We start from the raw sequence: 16396 nt of genomic DNA on the forward strand, positions 1-16396 counted from the left end.
CTGGCCGTGCCTCAGTTTCCCCTGCGTGTCCCCGGAATGCTCCGCGCTAAGGGAGGGGCTCGGGGGGGGGGCGCCGCATCCCGAGCCCCACGCAGCCCCGCGGGGGGACGCGCCCCCCGGGCCCCACCACGCCGTGCCTGTGTGGGGGGGACACACACAGGGCTCCCCCGAAAGCTGCAGGGCCAGCCCTAGCCGCTCTTGATTGACAGCTCCCGCGCCCGATGGCCGCGCCGGTCCCGCAGGGGCAGCCAATCCCCGCGGGCGAGGGGGCGGGAGGCGGTGCTGCCCCCCCCCCCCCGGCCTCTCCATTCCCCCCCGCGCTGCGGGTGTCTCTTTCGCAGGTGGCACCATGGGGACAGGTGAGGAGGGCACGGGGCGGGGGAGAGGGAGGGCGGGAGGGGGGTCCCCAGCCCCCCTTCGGGGAGGGGGCGCCGCCGGCTGATGCTGGGGGGGGGGCAGCGGGGGGGCGCAGTGGGGGGCTGGCGGGCGGCGGGGACACCGGGGTGTCCCCCTGGCCGGGGCCATCACTTATTTATTGAGGTCAGGCTGGGGCGAGTGGGGGACGAAGCAGGGGGGCCCCGTGGTGGCATTTCACCCACGCCTGGAAAATTCCCGTGGGAACTGCCCCGGGGGGGCAGCGGGCCCGTCCCCTGCCCCACGGCAGCTCCCGGCGGTGTAAATCCGGAGGGGCTCTCCCCCCTCCTGCTGCAAAGTCCCCCCAGGGAGGGGCCAGGGGGGATCAGGTCCTGCTCTCCGGCATACAGCTTACGTCCCCACCTGCCCTCTCCGGAGCCTTTCCGGATTTACGCTACCAGCTAAAGCCCCTTTGCACCCCCAGTTCCGGATTTACGCCGCCAGGCAAAGCCCCTTTGCACCCTGGCATCCTTGTCCCAGGGCAGCCTGTGTCCACCGCCCCCCATGGTGGTACCCAGAGCCCTGCAGCAGTTTGGCCCCCAAGGGCGCTATAGGACGGGAGGGGACAGGGCTGGAGAGGGGGTCACGAAGCTCCTTGTCCCCTCAGGCTGTGCCGCTGCGCCTGGGACACATCCTGCTAGCGCCGAGCACCCACACCAGCTGTCCCCGGCATCGCGCTGCTAAGAGGGAGCGGTGCCCGAGCCCGGGCATGTGGTGCTGGACTATGCCATGTCCCCCCCCGGCCGGTGGGCAGCCCTGGCCCCGTGAGGACGCGGCCAGCCCCGAGCCGGACGCCGGGACGCTGGGGTGCCCAGTGCCACCATGGCCCAGGTCTGGGATGCGGCGCTGTCGGGGATGACGGCGGGCAGCAGTCGGTCGCGGAGCTCCAGCAGCGAGGCCAGCCTGGCTCCCCGCTGCCTCCTCAGCAAGCAGAGCCGCCTGCTCAATGGGGCCACCCGGGGCAGCCGCGCCGCCTCCCCCATGGGCCGCGTCATCCTCATCAACACCCCCATCGAAGGTGAGTGGGGTGCCCTCCCAGCCCCCTGCCCGGGGCGGGGGGCGGACGCCTGAGTTCCCTGGGTCTGGAGGCAGGGGGATTTGTCCTGGGACTGGAAACATCCCCAGCAAGAGACACCCCCTGCCATTGCTTGCATCCAGCCTGGGTGACACATCCCGTCCTCTGTCCCCACAGCCAGCAGCAACGAGAGCAACGTCATCAACGCCATCACGGTGGAGAAGAGCGTGGACGGCAAGCTGGGCTTCAGTGTCCGCGGTGGCTCTGAGCACGGGCTGGGCATCTTCGTCAGCAAGGTGGAGGAGGGCAGCGCTGCCGGTAAGTGGGACAGGGTGAGAGATGCCGGTGGGGACTGGCACGTGCCAGCAAGACCCTCTCGGGGAGATCCCGGTGACATGGTGCCACAGTGGCGATGCCACCCTTCATTGTGGCAAGCCACCATTTGCTCCCTGCCGCCTCTGGCCATGGAGTTTTCAGGCTTCCTACAGAGAAGGGCGGGGGACAGGAGTGGGCAGCCCCGTGCTGATGGCTCTGAGCTCCATCCCCAAGCCACAGTGAGGTGACAAGCCCCCCATGCCTGCCACAGCCTTGGTGCAATTGCTGGGCATCCCAACCTCCGTTCCCATGGGGTTCGGATCAGGTTTGGGATGCATTTAGGGAGGGGACGTCAAACAAGGGCATCGGTGCCAGGTCAGGTGCCCAGACGAGCTGCGTGCCCCTTGCAGAGCAGGCCGGGCTGTGTGTTGGTGACAAGATCACGGAGGTGAACAGCGTAAGCCTGGAGAACATCACCATGAGCAGCGCCGTCAAGGTCCTCACTGGCAACAACCGCCTCCGCATGGTGGTCCGGCGGATGGGCCGTGTGCCAGGTATCAAGTTCTCCAAGGAGAAGACAGCATGGTGAGCAGGGTGTCCCCCATGCCAGCATCCCAAAGCCCAGCTCCATGGAGGACAGGGTGGGAAGGCTTGGTAGGGGATGCTGGGGGACCCCCAGGGTGGGGGGGCATCGGAGGTCTCCAGCGAAGGTGGGGAGAGTCCAAGGTACGGCACAGGATGGGATAGGAAGGTCTGGAGCAGGCAGGGTGGGTGCAAGCCCCATCCTCGTCATCCCCATCACTCTTGTCCACTGGGTGACACCAATGTCCCCATGCTACTGGAGAATGAGAGCCAGACCCCCGAGTCCCTCCCAACGCTGTGCCCATGCTCCAGGGTGGATGTGGTGAACAGGCGCCTGGTGGTAGAGAAAAGTGGCTCGACAGCATCGGAGAGCGGCTCTGAGGACGGGCTGCGACGCATTGTCCACCTCTACACCACCTCCGATGACTACTGCCTGGGCTTCAACATCCGTGGCGGCAGGGAGTTCGGCCTTGGCATCTATGTCTCCAAGTACGGCTGCCCTGGGGGGGCATGAGGGGGACGCGGCACGCCGATCCCTGCTGTGCCCACACTGGGGCTCAGCACCCCCTCTCTGGCTGAGCCCCCCACCCTCATAAGACTGTGGGCATCACCGCCATGGGTGCTGGGGCGTGGGGCCACCCAGGCAGAGGTGTGGGGCAGGAGCAGGGCTCCGGCAAGAGGTCGGCCCCATCCTGCCCCCCTCTGCTTCCCTAGGGTGGACCCCGGGGGGCTGGCGGAGCAGAATGGCATTCGGGTGGGAGACCAAGTCCTTGCAGCCAACGGAGTCAAGTTCGAAGACATAAGCCATAGCAAGGCAGTGGAGGTGCTCAAGGGGCAGACCCACATCATGCTAACCATCAAGGTACGCGTGCCTGGCCCCATAGGGCGAGGCAGGGGGGGTCAGTGGATCCTCATGCTGGCGCTGCCCCAGCTCAGCCTGGTGCCCATGGGGCTGGTGCGGCCGCCAGCTGGTTGAGTTTCAGGCAGGTGGGAGGGGGGGGATGCATTATTCATGGCTGGCACCGGATCAGGTTCGCCCAGGGCAGCCGGCGTGCACTGACCCCCATGTCCTCTCCCCCTGTGCCTAGGAGACCGGCCGGTTCCCTGCCTACAAGGAGATGGTCGCCGAGTACTGCTGGCTCAGTCGCTGTAAGGGTAGTGCTGTGCGGGTACCAGCAGGGACACCAGGCTGGGGCGTGGAGGGGCTGGGACCCCCATGCAAGGGGTATCCGGCTCTGGTGAGGAGGGAGAAGGTCCACGTGCCATGGGGTCCCATGGCCTTGGAGGGGGCGTGAAGCTCCCTGTGCCACGGTCAGCATCCCCACAGTCCCCATGGTCTCACAGGGTCCCACCTGTCCCCCATCCTTGGATGGGACATGAAGATCCCTATGCGATGGCCAGCAGCCCACTGGTCCCTATGACCCTATGGGACCCCACATGTCCCCTGACCCTTGTAGGAGACACAGAGCTCCCCACGTCACTACCAGCAGCCCTGCAGTCCCTGTGGCCCTATGGGTCCCCACATGTCCCCTGTCCTCAGGGTGGATGTGGAGCTCCCCGTGGCCCCACAGTGTGTCACCCCATGTCCCCACCGTGCCTTTGCAGTGACCAACGGGCAGCTGCAGCAGCTGTCTCAGGCCTCGGAGACCAGCTCCTCCATCTCCTCCTACTCCTCGGGGCCAGGGGCTGTGAACGGGCTGGGGATGGCCGCCCCGGGGTCCCCCGCCTGCACCGTGGACGTGGCCATCTCCACGGAGGATGGGCCGCGGCGGAGCTGGATGCGGGAGCGTGCAGAGCGGGCCATGCAGACCGAGCCAGCTGCCGAGGGGCTGTCGGAGATGCGGCGCACGGTGCGGCCCCCTGAGCTGCTGCGGGACACAGCCATCCGGGGCCAGGGCGCCCGCGAGCCCCCTGGTACCCACCCACGCCGGACCTTCACCCACTCGCCCAAGACAGCGCTGCTGCTGGCGCTGAGCCGGCCCCGGCAGCCCATCACGCGCTCCCAGAGCGACCTCACTGTCGCCGGTAGGCACTGGGGCAGGGCCCCATACGTGGGACTTACATACCCCTGGCTGGGGTCCCCCTCCAACCCTGCACCCCCAGCCCTGGGAGTCCCACAGCTCAACCCCTGCCCCATGTGGAGCCTGTCCCCCACTCAGGCATCCTATAGCCCCTGACCCACACAGATACCTCGCCCCCGCTCCTGGGCATCTTGTAGTCAAGTCCCTGGCCCCTACCCTGGCACCCTATAGCCCGTGCCCCATATGGACCCCTGGCCACCAGGCCTGGGCATCCTATAGGCCTGCATAGCCCCAGTCCTGTCCCCAGGGCTTGCAGGGCACCCCAAAGCCCAGCCCCATGGCCCCTGGAGATCCCCTGCACCCCACAGCAGGTCTCTCTCTCAGTCAGTGCCCCTAGTAGCCTCCCACATTCCCAGCCCAGGCCCCTTCCCAGCCCCCAAACACCATTTGGTGTGGCATCCCCTGGCCCCTTCATGCCAAACCCCACCGCCTCTGTCCCCAGAGGAGAAGCGGAAGAAGGAAAAGCCGGAGGGACAAGGGGCACAGGGTGCCCACCCGGGGCTGCACCGCTCCAAGACCCTCGTCAATCTCTTCTTCAAGGGGGGCCGTGCCACCAGCCAGAGCTGGGCCCCCCCCAGCCAGCAGCCCCCAGCCTCCGACCACCGGGCATGCACCAAGTCCCTGGGGCACCCCGACGGGGACAGAGGTACCAGGCTGGGGGAGAGGGTGGAGAGGGACCCAATCTGGGACCAGTCCCCCCCTTCTGTGGGCACCGCAGCCCTGTTACGGCACCCCTGGCATGAGGGGGTCATGGGAAAGGGGTCCTCGTGCATGCAATTTTGGTGATGGGCAGTGATGCTACTGGCCCCCCTGGTGCTCACACCTGTCCGTCTCCCTTGCAGTAGGCGCTGTGCAGAAGTTTGTCATCCGGAGCCTGAAGCGGGGTAATGGGGGTGCTCATATGCCCGGGGGGGGGGGGGCTGCGGGGCAGGCTCTGCATGCACCGGGCCCTGCACTGTGTGTGTTTGTCCAACTCTGGCGTGGAGCGAGCTGTTGGAGTGGGAGGCATGGGGGGGGTTGTGGGGTGCCTGGGGTGGTCCCTGCCCCGCTGGCCACCCCTCCTTGCTGTGCCCCACCCAGAGAAAAGCCGGCGTGCCAGCATCCTGGGCCCTGCGGGCATCGCCACTCTGCAGTCCAACGGCAGCGACCCCGAGGCCCGGCTCCCGCACATCCAGGACACCGCCGCACGCCTCCTCAGCCCTGACGAGGTGACAGCCGTGCTCCGCCACTGCTCCCGGGTACGATGCTGCGGGCAGGGTGCAGGCAGGGCAGTGCCGGTGCCCCAGGCTCATCCCCGGGCAGCTCCTGCATCCCGGGGTCACCACAACCAGCACTACTTGCCCATGTTAAGCTCTGGGAGGTAAACTGAGGCACAGGGAGGGTCCACCCACCTGCTGACACCCCTCTTGCGCCCGCAGTACTTGCACGAGGGCAGCGTGGAGGATTTGGTGCGGCCGCTGCTGGCCATCCTGGACCGGCCTGAGAAGGTCCTGCTGCTGCGGGATGTGAGGTGAGTGATGCCAGGGGGTACCCTGATGCCATCCAGCAGGGTGGGACGGACTTGGAGCCTCACATCCGTTCTTCGGCCCCACTCATGCTCCATCCCAGAGATGCCACAACCTGCCCCCCCCCCCCCCGGTTTTTGCCCCGGCAGGAGCGTGGTGGCCCCCACAGACCTGGGCCGGTTCGACAGCATGGTGATGCCCCTGGAGCTGGAAGCCTTCGATGCCCTGAAGAGCCGCTCAGGTAGAGCCCAGCCCCCAGGTGACCTTGCCCGGGGGGGGGGGGGGGGGGCGGGGGGGGCAGCGGGCATGGGTGGGCACAGACTGCAGGGGGTGACCGGTGTCTCTCCCTGCCCGCAGTGCACTCACCTGCCCTCCGCCCAGCCCACCACGATGTCCCCCCCAGGAGACACCTCATCACACCAGTGCCTGGTGAGTGCCACCCCATGGGGTCTGCCTGGCCCCCGGGCTGCACTGTGGTGGAGGGTGCAGGGTGGAGGGAGTACAGGGGCAATCTGGGGGAGGAGAAAGGGAGCTGGGAGCCAAGGAGGAATGAGCTGGGATGCCTGGGTGCAGGGGGCCCCAGGGGAGAGGGGGTCTGGTGGCCCTGGGTGCTGGCAGGTCTTGGGGTAGCGGGATCTGTGGACCCTGAGTGCTGTGGTGGGGGGACCTGGAGAGAACTGGGGTGCTCGGGGTCCCTGGGTGTCAGAGGTCCTAGGGAGGGGAGCCTGGAGGAGAAAGATCTGGGGCCCTTGGTGCTGAGGGGGTCACTGGGTGGCAGGAGTCCCAGGGCTTTGGGGTCCAAGGGGGATCCCTGGGTGGCAGGGGTCCCAGGGAGCGGGGCTGTGGGGTCCCAGGGGGATCCCTGAGCCCCTCTCGTTGCAGACTATCGGGGCGGGTTCCTGCTGAAGCCAGCTGGGGCCCCAGAGCTGGAGGAAGCCGGGGGGCTGCCCGAGGAAGCTGGGGGGCTGCAGGCGAGCCCAGCCCGGCTGCGGGCCTCCCCCAGCCCCCGCCGGCTTCACCCCCGCACCTACACCCCACTCCCCGATGTGCCAGTGGATGCCTACACCTGCGCCAGCCGCCCCCTGCCCACCGCCAGCCCCCGGCCCCCCAACTGGTTGCTGACTGAGCCCCCCCTAGACAAGGGGTGTAGGCGCTCGCACGGCCCCCGGCCCACCTGGCGCAAGGAGCTCCCCGGCTTGGTGCCTGACAGAGGGGCTGACGTGCTGGGGAAGCCCTGGCGGGCACGGCCCCCCCTCGCACCCCTCTTTGGGGGGCCAGGGGGTGAGGCGGGGACTGGGGCAGCCACCAATGGCCCTGGGGATGCTGGCAGGGAGGAAGAGGAGGAGGAGTACCGGCTGCTCACTGTCACCCTCTCCAAGCTGAAGCACTCGCTGGGTGGGTGGCACATGGGTGGGACCCCAGGGGTGGGGTGGGGACCCTTCTCTTGGCACCAGCATCACTGGGATGGGTGAGAGCCCCTTGGCAAGGGGCACCCCACTTAGGGGACAGGGAGCAAAACCCCAAGTACTGCCCCTGCCTACTCCTTCAAAACTAGATGGGGAGAAGAGGAGCTGCCACTGTCTGGTGCCCTCGTCCCTGTAGGACCTACCAAAACAGGGCAGGACAGAGGCACATCTGCCCAGGGGGAGGGGGGTGCCATGCCCATGAGTGAGTGGGGGTCTCAGCCTACCCGGGTGCGAGGGTCTCACAGCTACCTCACAGGGATCAGCATCTCCGGCGGCATTGAGTCGAGGGCGCAGCCGGTGGTGAAGATCGAGAAGATCTTCCCTGGGGGAGCTGCCTTCCTCAGTGGCGTCCTCAAGGTACAGGGGGACCTCAGGGGGACAGAGCGCACCCCGGGGGGTGGGCAGGCTTCCAGATACTCCCATCCTGCGGTGCCGCTGGGTGCTGGCAACCCCCTGGCACCCCAAAAGCATCTGCACTTCATCCTGCTGCCTTCTTTTGCGGTGGCCAGGCCGGGCAGGAGCTGGTGTCGGTGGATGGGGAGAACCTGCAGAACGTCACCCACCAGCGGGCTGTGGACATCATCCGCCAGGCCTACCGCAACAAAACCAAGGAGCCCATGGAGCTGGTGGTGCGGGTGGCCGGAGCCTCCCTGGAGTGACATTGCACCCCCCCCTTCGAGGAGCCTTCCCGCACTCTGGAGGAGCCGGCTGGCTCATTCCTGCACCGAGCTGTGGCTGGTCTCAGCACAGCCAGAGGGCACAAGAGCTGGAGCTGCCCCATGGGCATGGAGGAGCTGCCTGCAGCAGGACCCAAGGGGGGGGCATGTGGCCCCTGTCCCCCCCTCCAGACATATGGACGCAGCCCTGAAAAAAACCACAGCCAGGGGCTTGTTTTTAATGGGCGTTTCCGGTTGGTACATGGGCGAGCCGGGCTCTGGGAACGGGACACAACCAAAATAAAGTACAAAAATCCCCCCCCGGAGCTGGGGGCGACCAAGCCAGACCTGGGCACGGCCAGGCTTTTCCTTTGGTTTGACTCCCCTGGGTGCCCAGCTGGGCCCCCCACCTCTGCCCACCCCAGGGGTGTCCCTGGGGTGTCCCCAGCTGGCACCCCTCTCCCCTGGCAGGCTGGGCATCACAGGGGCACGGGCCAGGCTTTTTTGCAGGGAGAGGGTAGGGGGTGGGGAACAGAGGGATGCGAGGGGCAAGGGCATGGGAAAGGCACTGAGGGCAAGCTGCCCTGTGGCTGGGGTGAGGGGGGCACAGACAGGTGGGGTGTGAGCTGGGAGAGGGTGGTACGTTTTGGTAGGTCCTATAAAAATAGAGTTATTTAAAATGGCACAGAAACGAATCCCCTGACAAACACACGGGGGGGCGAGGGAGGGAGGCTAGCATGGGCAGGGACAGGGCACACAGGACAAGCCAGCCCTCCCCCTGCCCAAGGTGACCCTGGCTGAAGCCAGCGCTGCTAATCTGGGTGCTAAGAGGATCAGCGGGAACCAGCTCTAGGCAGCCCTGAAGCCGGGACTCGGCACCCACCTGGCCCCACATCTCACGGGCACCCCCCTGCCGCGGCAAGTGCCGACGCACCCTCGCCCCAACACCTCGACGCTGGGGAGGGGGCAGCGCCTGCGGTCCCCTCTGACCCCTCCCAGTGCCAGTGGTCTCTGCAGAGCCGGTGGGAGAGCAGGGATATCCCCACAGCTCCCAAAATCCCAGGGGCTGGAGGCCCCCTCCACCCTCCAAGCACAAGGCGAGGGCAGGCAGCATCTCAGATCTCGGTGGCCGTGATCTCCTCGAAGGACGGGTCAGAGCCAGGGGGCTCGCAAGGCTCGGGTGGGGGGTCTTCACCCTGGAGCCGGAGATGCTGGAGCCGCTGCTCGAGCCGCCGGTTGCGGCGGTACATCTGGATGTAGCTGTATTGCAGCTGCTTCTGGTAGCGGATGACCCGTTCCTTCTCGCCCTGCCACGTGCCGCGTTCCTGCTCGAAGGCGTCCCGCTGCTCCTGCCCACGTCGCCGCTCCAGGGCCACCTCTGCCCGCAGCCGCTCCAGCTGCCGCCGCAGCCCTGTGCTGCCCCGGGGCTCCTCGCTGGGTTGGGGGCAACCCTCGCTGGGTGGGGGGCACCCCTCGCCGGGCTGGGGGCATCGCCCGCGGGTGGCTTCTCGCAGCCCTGCCACCTCCTGCTCGAGCCGGCCGGCTTTGGCACGGAAGAGGTCGGCCTCGCTCTTGCGGCGCTGCAGTTCGTTGGCACAGACCTCCAGCTCCAGCGCCTTCAGGCGGGCAGCCTCCTGCAGCCCCTGCGCCCGCCGCTCGCCCGCCTGCAGCTGGGCCCGTGCCTCCCGCAGCTGAGCCCGCAGCCCCAGCAGCTCCGTGCCCCGCTGCGCCAGCTCCGCCTGCGCCTCCTTCAGCTGCTGCTTCAGCAGCGAGATCTCTCCCGACTTCTGGCACACCTGCGGGGACAACGGGGCTCAGGCGCCGGCCAGGACCCCCCAGCCGGAGCCTGCACCCCCCGACTCGCCCAGTGCCATCAGGCGACTCACCTCCCACTTGGTCTCCTCCAGCCGGGGTGCCATCTCAGTGCGCTCGCGCTGGAAGGAGGCGCAGCGACGCTCCAGCAGCTCCCGCTCCTGCAGCAGCTGGGCCAAGTCCTCCTGCAGCTGCTTCTTCTCCTGCTGCAGCTGCAGCACCTGGAGCTGCAGGACCTGCTGCCCTCGCTGCGCCGCCTGGGCCGCCTGCCGTGCCTGGGCCGCACAGCGCTGCCGCAGCCCCTCCAGCTCCTGCTCGCAGCGCCGCTGCTTCTCCTCATACACCTGGGGGGTGGAGGGGGCACGCTGAGGGAGCGCCATGGCACCCCCCCACTTCTGCTGCCCTCCCCAGGATGGGCACCCCCTGCCCACAGGGAGAGGGGCAGCATGTCGCCCTCAAGCAGAGGAGGGGTCCAGAAGGGGTGTGATGTAGTGGTGCCCTCCCTCCTCTGCTCCCCATCCCTCAGCATGCTGGTTCCCCCAAGTCAGCACCCCCAGAGTCTATGGGGCTCCCCCAGCCCCACCACCAGTGGAGAGAAGCTCCAGGTGCATCCAAGAGAGGGCACCCCAAGACGAGGCACCCCAGTCTGTACAACTGGCCCCCCAAACAATACGAGGGTCGCCCAGGGACTATATAGGACCACCCACGAGTGGGGAAAATCCCCACTCCCAGACCCACAGAAAAAAGTATCCCATACAAGGGTCCCCAAAGGGGCTCCCCCACCCCCCAACGGGGGGGGACACCCACACAAGGTGCCCCAGGGAGGGGGACAGGACAGGGGACGCCAGTTGCGTACCTGGCAGATGGCCACCTCATTCTCATCCAGGCTGTCACGCAGGAGCCGCAGCTCGGCCTCCCTCTCCCGCAGCTTGTCCTCCAGCTCCCGCACCAGCATGGCCTCCTCGCCGGGCAGGGGCGAGCGCCCGCAGGAGCCGCTCTCCGAGGAGGGCCGGCCCCGGCCGCTCAGCGAGCCCGTGCTCTTGCTGGAGGATGAGCGCCCGCTGTCTGAGTTGGAGGGGCGGCAGCCCCCTGGGGGTTCGGGGGGACCGTGGGGGGTGGCTGGCAGGGCGCCCGCCTCGGGGTGCTGGCTGCAGCTCGTGCTGTAGGTGGGCAGGCTGGAGAGGGAGTTGCGCCCCGAGTCCGAGAGGGTGCTGGCGCGGCAGCTCAGGGAGCCGGGCTTCTCGGCACCCAGCAAGTGGGTGAGGCTCACCTGGCTCTCCGAGAGCCCCAGGCGCGTGCCTGGCTGGGCGCTCCGGAGCTTGGGCACCACTGGCTTGAAGGCCATGGGGCGGATCAGGGTCTTCTCCACATTCTGCCGGGGGAAGAGGGGAGAATGGGGGAGAGTGGGGGGGACTGGGGGGGACCCACTGCCCTCCCGAGGGGCTGCCTGAGGAGGTGATGGGGGGGTACCCCCAGCCCCGGCGCCTTCGCACCCAAAAGGAGACAAGGGCTGGCTGCTGCCCGCTCCGTCCCCCCTCCATGGGGTGCCCAGGTGGGCTCCTACACGCACCCCCGGCACGAAGGAGGGGACATCAAGGGCACAGAGACCACCACATCCCCAAGGACACCAAAAATGTGGCCACGTGGCCCCAGTTCACATGCCTGAGCCGACAGCCTCAGCGTGGCACGGGCAGCAAAGCCAAGACCCCAGCGCCCACCCACCCCGCTGCTGTCCCCCCCCTCACCTCCTCCAGCTTGCCGGAGACAGGGACAAGCTTGGGGGGTGGCCCCCGGAGGTGGCCACTCGGGGCTTGGTCATCGCGGGGCTCGTCCGAGTCGCTGCAGGGGCTGGTGGGAGAGGGGGCGTCAAGCCAGTCGCCACAGAAGCCCCCATTGGCGTAGGCGTGGGCGACGCCGGGCACGGCCGCACAGGGCTCCTCGGGGGACGGAGGGTCCCGGGGGGTGGCCCGGAGAAGCCCCTCCTGCTTGCGGAAGGAGGCGGTGGGGGGTCCCCCATCGCAGGGCTGGCCAGTGCGGTCGTGGCGGGGCCGGCCGGGCAGGAGGCTGCCGACGCTGCCCATGGCGGCGGGGGGCGAGCGGACAGCGGCACGGAGCTGCGCAGCCCCCTCAGTGGCGGCCTCGAGGGGCACTGGCAGCGTCTGCACGATGGCCATGGCGGGGGGGCCCCCGGCGGGCAGGAGCGCGCGGGCAGCCTGCAGGCAAGGGAGACAGGGTGTCAGAGCAGCGGGCACCACCAGTCACGCCCCGCCAGCTGCCAGCGTCCCCGGGTGGGCACAGGGGCACCCCTCAACCCCCATCTGCCATCCCCAATCTCGTGGGCCGGCCCAAGGGGAAGCAGGCAGAAGGAGATGCCAAACGAACCAGAATAAAACAGGGATTAGCTAGGGGGGCGGCACCAGCACCCCCCAAGCCAGGCTCGGCACCCCGGGGGAGCAGCCCAGGGGTGCCAGGGGCTGTGGGGTGCCGGTGGCACCGTGGGGAAGCGGCGATGCGGTCCTGCCCCCCTCCGTGCCCTGGTGTGACCCTGCTGCGGGAAGCGTGCCAGGTCTGGAGGCGAATCCAGAGAGGCCCGCGGAGAGCCGGCTCCCGGGCAGCCTGCCCACCTGCCTGCCCCACGGCGCCGCCTGCCCCACGGCGCCCGCCAGCGCAGCTCCCACAGAGAGTGGGGGGCAGCCCCACACACTGGGGACAGCCACTCCCACAGCCCCCACATCTCTGCAGTGACCCCACAGAGGGTGCCCCCCACCCCCAACCATCCACAGTGGGGCGCAGGGTCCCCCGGAGAGCCAACAGCCCCTGTCCATCTGCTCGCCAAACCCCCACCGCCCGGGGAGCCGGGCAGGAGGTCTCTCCCCTGACCCACCACCGGGGTGGGGGGCTGCAGCACACAGCCCCCTCTGCTACTAGGGTACCAGACAGGTGGGTTGGAGCCCACGTGGAGCAGCACAGGGCAGGGGGCTCTGCCCCAGGCACCCCCCACTCAACCCTCGCCGGCCACCCCCTCCATTGAGGGGGCAGCTGCCGGGCAGGCAGCTGGTCCAGGATGCAAGCACCAGGCTCTTTCCCAGCCCCAACACATGGGTACCCCTTGTTCCTGCCACGCACGTCCCCCTCCAGCTGGGGGGGCTCTGCCAGTGCCCCACTGCAGCCCCTCCTGCCCCAACCCACGCCATACGCCCACGTGACGTGAGGCAGCCGACGGGCCAGATCCGTCCCCCGCTGCCTCATCACATCTCGCACATGGCTGCAGCTGGCACAGGGCAAGGGCAGGGGGGGCCACTGCCCGCATCGTCTCACCCGCCAAGCTGTCACCTGAAATCAATCTGCCTGCCAGCGCCCGGGGGTGGGGTGAGCAGGGGAGAGATGCCAGCGAGCCAGCCCCCCCCCCCCCCGCCACCATCGCCCTCACCGGCACGTGCCGTCCCCGGGCACCGTGACCTCACACCGTGCCCGTGACACCCCCAGGTGGGAAGGTGGGTGACCCCCCCCTCCTCCGCTCACCTCGCCAGCTGCTGCCCATCCGTCCGGTCCGCTCGGGCCCCTGCACCGTGAACACGGCTCTGCCGGCTCCTGAAGCAGGAAGGAGAAAGAGGAGGGGGTCAGGGTGCCAAACGGCAGCGGGGGTCTCTGTGCCCCCACAGCCCCCCCTGCCCAAACCCCCCGGCTGGCAGGGCTGGGGCAGGCGGTGCCAGCATGGCACAGGGGATGGCAGGGAAGCCCAGCGGAGGGTACACTGCTCCCAGCACCCAGGGAGGGCTGCGGCCGTGCCGAGAGGGGTGGTGGGGACAACCCTCCATGGGGACCTGATGCTGCTGGAGGGGCAAGAGCAGGGATCAGGGACCGGGCAGGGACATGGGGCCCCCTGTCCCAAAGGGACATCTCAGTTCCCCCCAGCTGCAGCCAGGCAAGGTGCAGCACCCCACCCCAGCAAAACCCCCCTGGAACGTGCAGGTCAGGGGGACGCCCCTGGTGACAGCCGGGTCCCCGCACAGCCACGGAGGGGACGCTGCCACCACTGGGGCCCCGCACTCGGTGGCCGGGCTGAGAAGCGGTGGGAAGGGACTCCATCTTCTCCCTCCCACAAGCCCCCACAGCCTACCAAGAGGGTCCCACTGCTGCCTGAGGGGGGCAAGCGTCCAGGGGGGTGGGGGGCAGCCACCCAGCCGGCCGGCAGCACCCTGTGAAACCTTCCAGCCACCCAGTAAAACCAGTCAGCAACTGGGGTGGCGTCACCACCAGCCACTCCGGCCAGAGTGCAGGAAAGCCAGATCCCACCATTCCAACCCCAAAACGGGAAGGGAAGGCTCGGCCCCTGGTCAGCCAGGCCCCCATCCTGAGCTGCAGGGTGCTTTGGGCCCCTGGGGACCCCCACGCCTCGGCAGCTGCTCAGGACCCCCCCAGGGCAGGGGGAAGCAGTCCCTCATCCCTCCGCACACACCCGGCCCGTGTGGGGTGGACACCCCCCCGTGCCTAGCTGTGCCTACCCTCTAGCCCACCCCCGCATCCCGAGGCTCCCTGGGTGATGCTGCCTCCCTTGTCCACCCCACGCTCCCCCTTGCTCTCCCACCCACCCACCCCACACTGCCCCACTGCACCCCACAGCGCCCAGCCTGCCCCGCGGTGCTTCCACCCTGCCCGACCCCATGGCTCCCCTAAGTGCCCCATGGCACCCCTGGGCCCCCGCTGCCCCACAGCTCCCCCAAAATGCCCTAAAACACCCCCAAAGTTCCCCATGAGACCACCAAAGCGCCCCATGGAGCCCCGGGGCCTGTACTGCCCCACAACATCCCCAAAGTGCCCCACGACATCCCCAAAGTGTCTCACAGAGCCCCTAGGCTTCTGCTGCCCCACAACTCCCCCAGAGTGCCCCTAAAACACCCCCGAAGTGTCCCACAGAGCCCCTGGGCCTCTGCTGCCCCACAGCTCCCCTAAAGTGCCCCTAAAGCACCCCCAAAGTGCTCCAAAACACCCCCAAAGTGCCCCACGGGGTTCGTGGGCCTGTACTGCCCCACAGCTCCCCCAGAGTGCCCCTAGGGCACCCCCAAAGTGCCCCCGGACCCCCCAAAGTGCTCCATGGAGCCCCTGGGCCTCTGCATCCCCAGGACACCCCTAAAGTGCCCCCGAAACACCCCCAAAGCGCCCCACGGCGCCCCAAGGCGGCCGCTGCCCCACAGTCCCCCAGAGCGCCCCGGCCCCCCCCCCAAAGCGGGCCCCGGGGGCCCGGCCCCCCAAACACCGGCAGCTCCCCCGAAGCGCCCCCAAACACCCTCCGAAGCGCCCGCCGGGGCCCCCGCGCCTCGGCCGCCCCACGGCTCGCCCCCAGCGCCGCCGCAGCCCCCCCGGCCCCGCGGGACCCCCCGGCCCCGGCCCCCGCACTCACCGCGGCCCCGCTGCCGCCCTCCCGCGCCGCGCCGCGCCCCGCCGCCCCGCCCCGCGCCAGGCCCCGCCCCGCTACGAGTCACGCCCCCTCACGGCCCCGCCTCCCCGCCAGACTCCGCCCCCCCGCTCCGCGAGGCCACGCCCCCTGAGCGGGAAGGGGATCGGGACACGGGGGGGGGGCGCTGTGGGGTGCGTGGGGCAGCCGGGGGGGGGGGAGCCCCCGCGTGGGTCACCCTCGCCCAGCACAGCCCCAGTCACGTCGACCCCGGGGGTCCCCCGGGCTGAGGGGGCGGGGGGGCTCATCCCCTTCATTGCACGGGCCAAGCCCCCCCCGGGGGCTCTCCATCCCCCACAGCAGCCCCAGACCCACGGGGTGAAGGTCGCCCCCAAGGATTTGGCCCCCCAAAGTTGTTTGGGGAGCCCAGCACCCCGCCGAGGGGGCTGGGGGGGCTGCTGCTCTCTCCTCCCCCCCCCCACCCATGGGATGTTGCAGCTATTGCCACCCCTGGCTCTCCGAGAGCCCCAAATTGGGGGAAAAGAGAGAGGAAAAACCCTGCATCAACCCACCCTCAGCCCAGGAAGCCGTGGGTGCCCACCTGCCCCACGGGGGTCTGGGATTGCCCAGGGTCCCTCCCTAGGCTCAGCTCCATCACCCTGTCCCAGCCCCAAGGAGGGATGGGTGGGAGATGGGGGTCCCGGGCTTTCCCACTGCCCCACTTCCACTCCACAGCCCCGTGGCAGCACCTGCCCTGGGCTAGACCGGGGGGAAATGGGGGCCAGGGAGCTGGGGGGGGGACACCCTTGGGCCGAGGGGTGACACCCACAGCCCCCACCCACGCCTCCATGCAAACCCTGACCCAGCTGTGCGGGGGGCCCGGCTCCCCCCGCCTTACCTCCGCTTCCCCGGGACCCTCCTCCGCCATCACCCCTGGCCTGCCCTGGGTGGGGGGGCTCACACCTGTGCCGACAGCACCCAAGGGTGCTCTCCTAGCCCTGGAGAGCCGGTGCACCCCGGAAACCCGGGGCTGGGTGTGTACCGCCTGCCCGCCCCGGCCCCTCATTATGGCTCAGGTTAAAACTATGCCTGGCATGGAGGCCGGTAATAACCCGTGTGCCAGGGCCAGGATGCTCTGCGCAGCGCGGACCTCCT

The 16396-nt window shown here is 69.0% G+C and overlaps 2 protein-coding genes across 6 annotated transcripts; one reads left to right on the forward strand and one right to left on the reverse strand.

Moving 5' to 3' along the window:
• Positions 1-311: 311 nt before the first annotated feature.
• Positions 312-8263, forward strand: PDZD7 (PDZ domain containing 7). 4 transcript variants are annotated; one of them, XM_076338903.1, is made up of 17 exons: positions 312-359; positions 1022-1432; positions 1607-1747; positions 2155-2329; positions 2639-2815; positions 3041-3188; positions 3415-3481; positions 3932-4351; positions 4850-5053; positions 5250-5291; positions 5488-5645; positions 5826-5917; positions 6062-6153; positions 6270-6341; positions 6795-7307; positions 7635-7735; positions 7888-8263. In XM_076338903.1, the coding sequence occupies exons 2-17, from the start codon at positions 1237-1239 to the stop codon at positions 8035-8037; spliced, it is 2748 nt and encodes a 915-aa protein (XP_076195018.1). In that variant the 5' UTR covers positions 312-359; positions 1022-1236; the 3' UTR covers positions 8038-8263. The 4 variants fall into 4 exon arrangements, with proteins under 4 accessions (XP_076195018.1, XP_076195019.1, XP_076195021.1 ...); XM_076338904.1 differs by having other exon boundaries at positions 3415-3475; XM_076338906.1 differs by lacking the exon at positions 6795-7307.
• Positions 8244-16189, reverse strand: LZTS2 (leucine zipper tumor suppressor 2). Of its 2 annotated transcripts, none has more exons than XM_076338907.1 (6): positions 16140-16189; positions 13369-13437; positions 11592-12059; positions 10703-11218; positions 9921-10190; positions 8244-9830 (listed from the first exon to the last, which is right to left on the reverse strand). In XM_076338907.1, the coding sequence occupies exons 1-6, from the start codon at positions 16167-16169 to the stop codon at positions 9150-9152; spliced, it is 2034 nt and encodes a 677-aa protein (XP_076195022.1). In that variant the 5' UTR covers positions 16170-16189; the 3' UTR covers positions 8244-9149. The 2 variants fall into 2 exon arrangements, with proteins under 2 accessions (XP_076195022.1, XP_076195023.1); XM_076338908.1 differs by lacking the exon at positions 16140-16189 and adding an exon at positions 15248-15265.
• Positions 16190-16396: the final 207 nt, after the last annotated feature.

This window comes from Aptenodytes patagonicus, chromosome 5 (assembly GCF_965638725.1).
Source record: "Aptenodytes patagonicus chromosome 5, bAptPat1.pri.cur, whole genome shotgun sequence".
Lineage (NCBI taxonomy): Eukaryota > Metazoa > Chordata > Aves > Sphenisciformes > Spheniscidae > Aptenodytes > Aptenodytes patagonicus.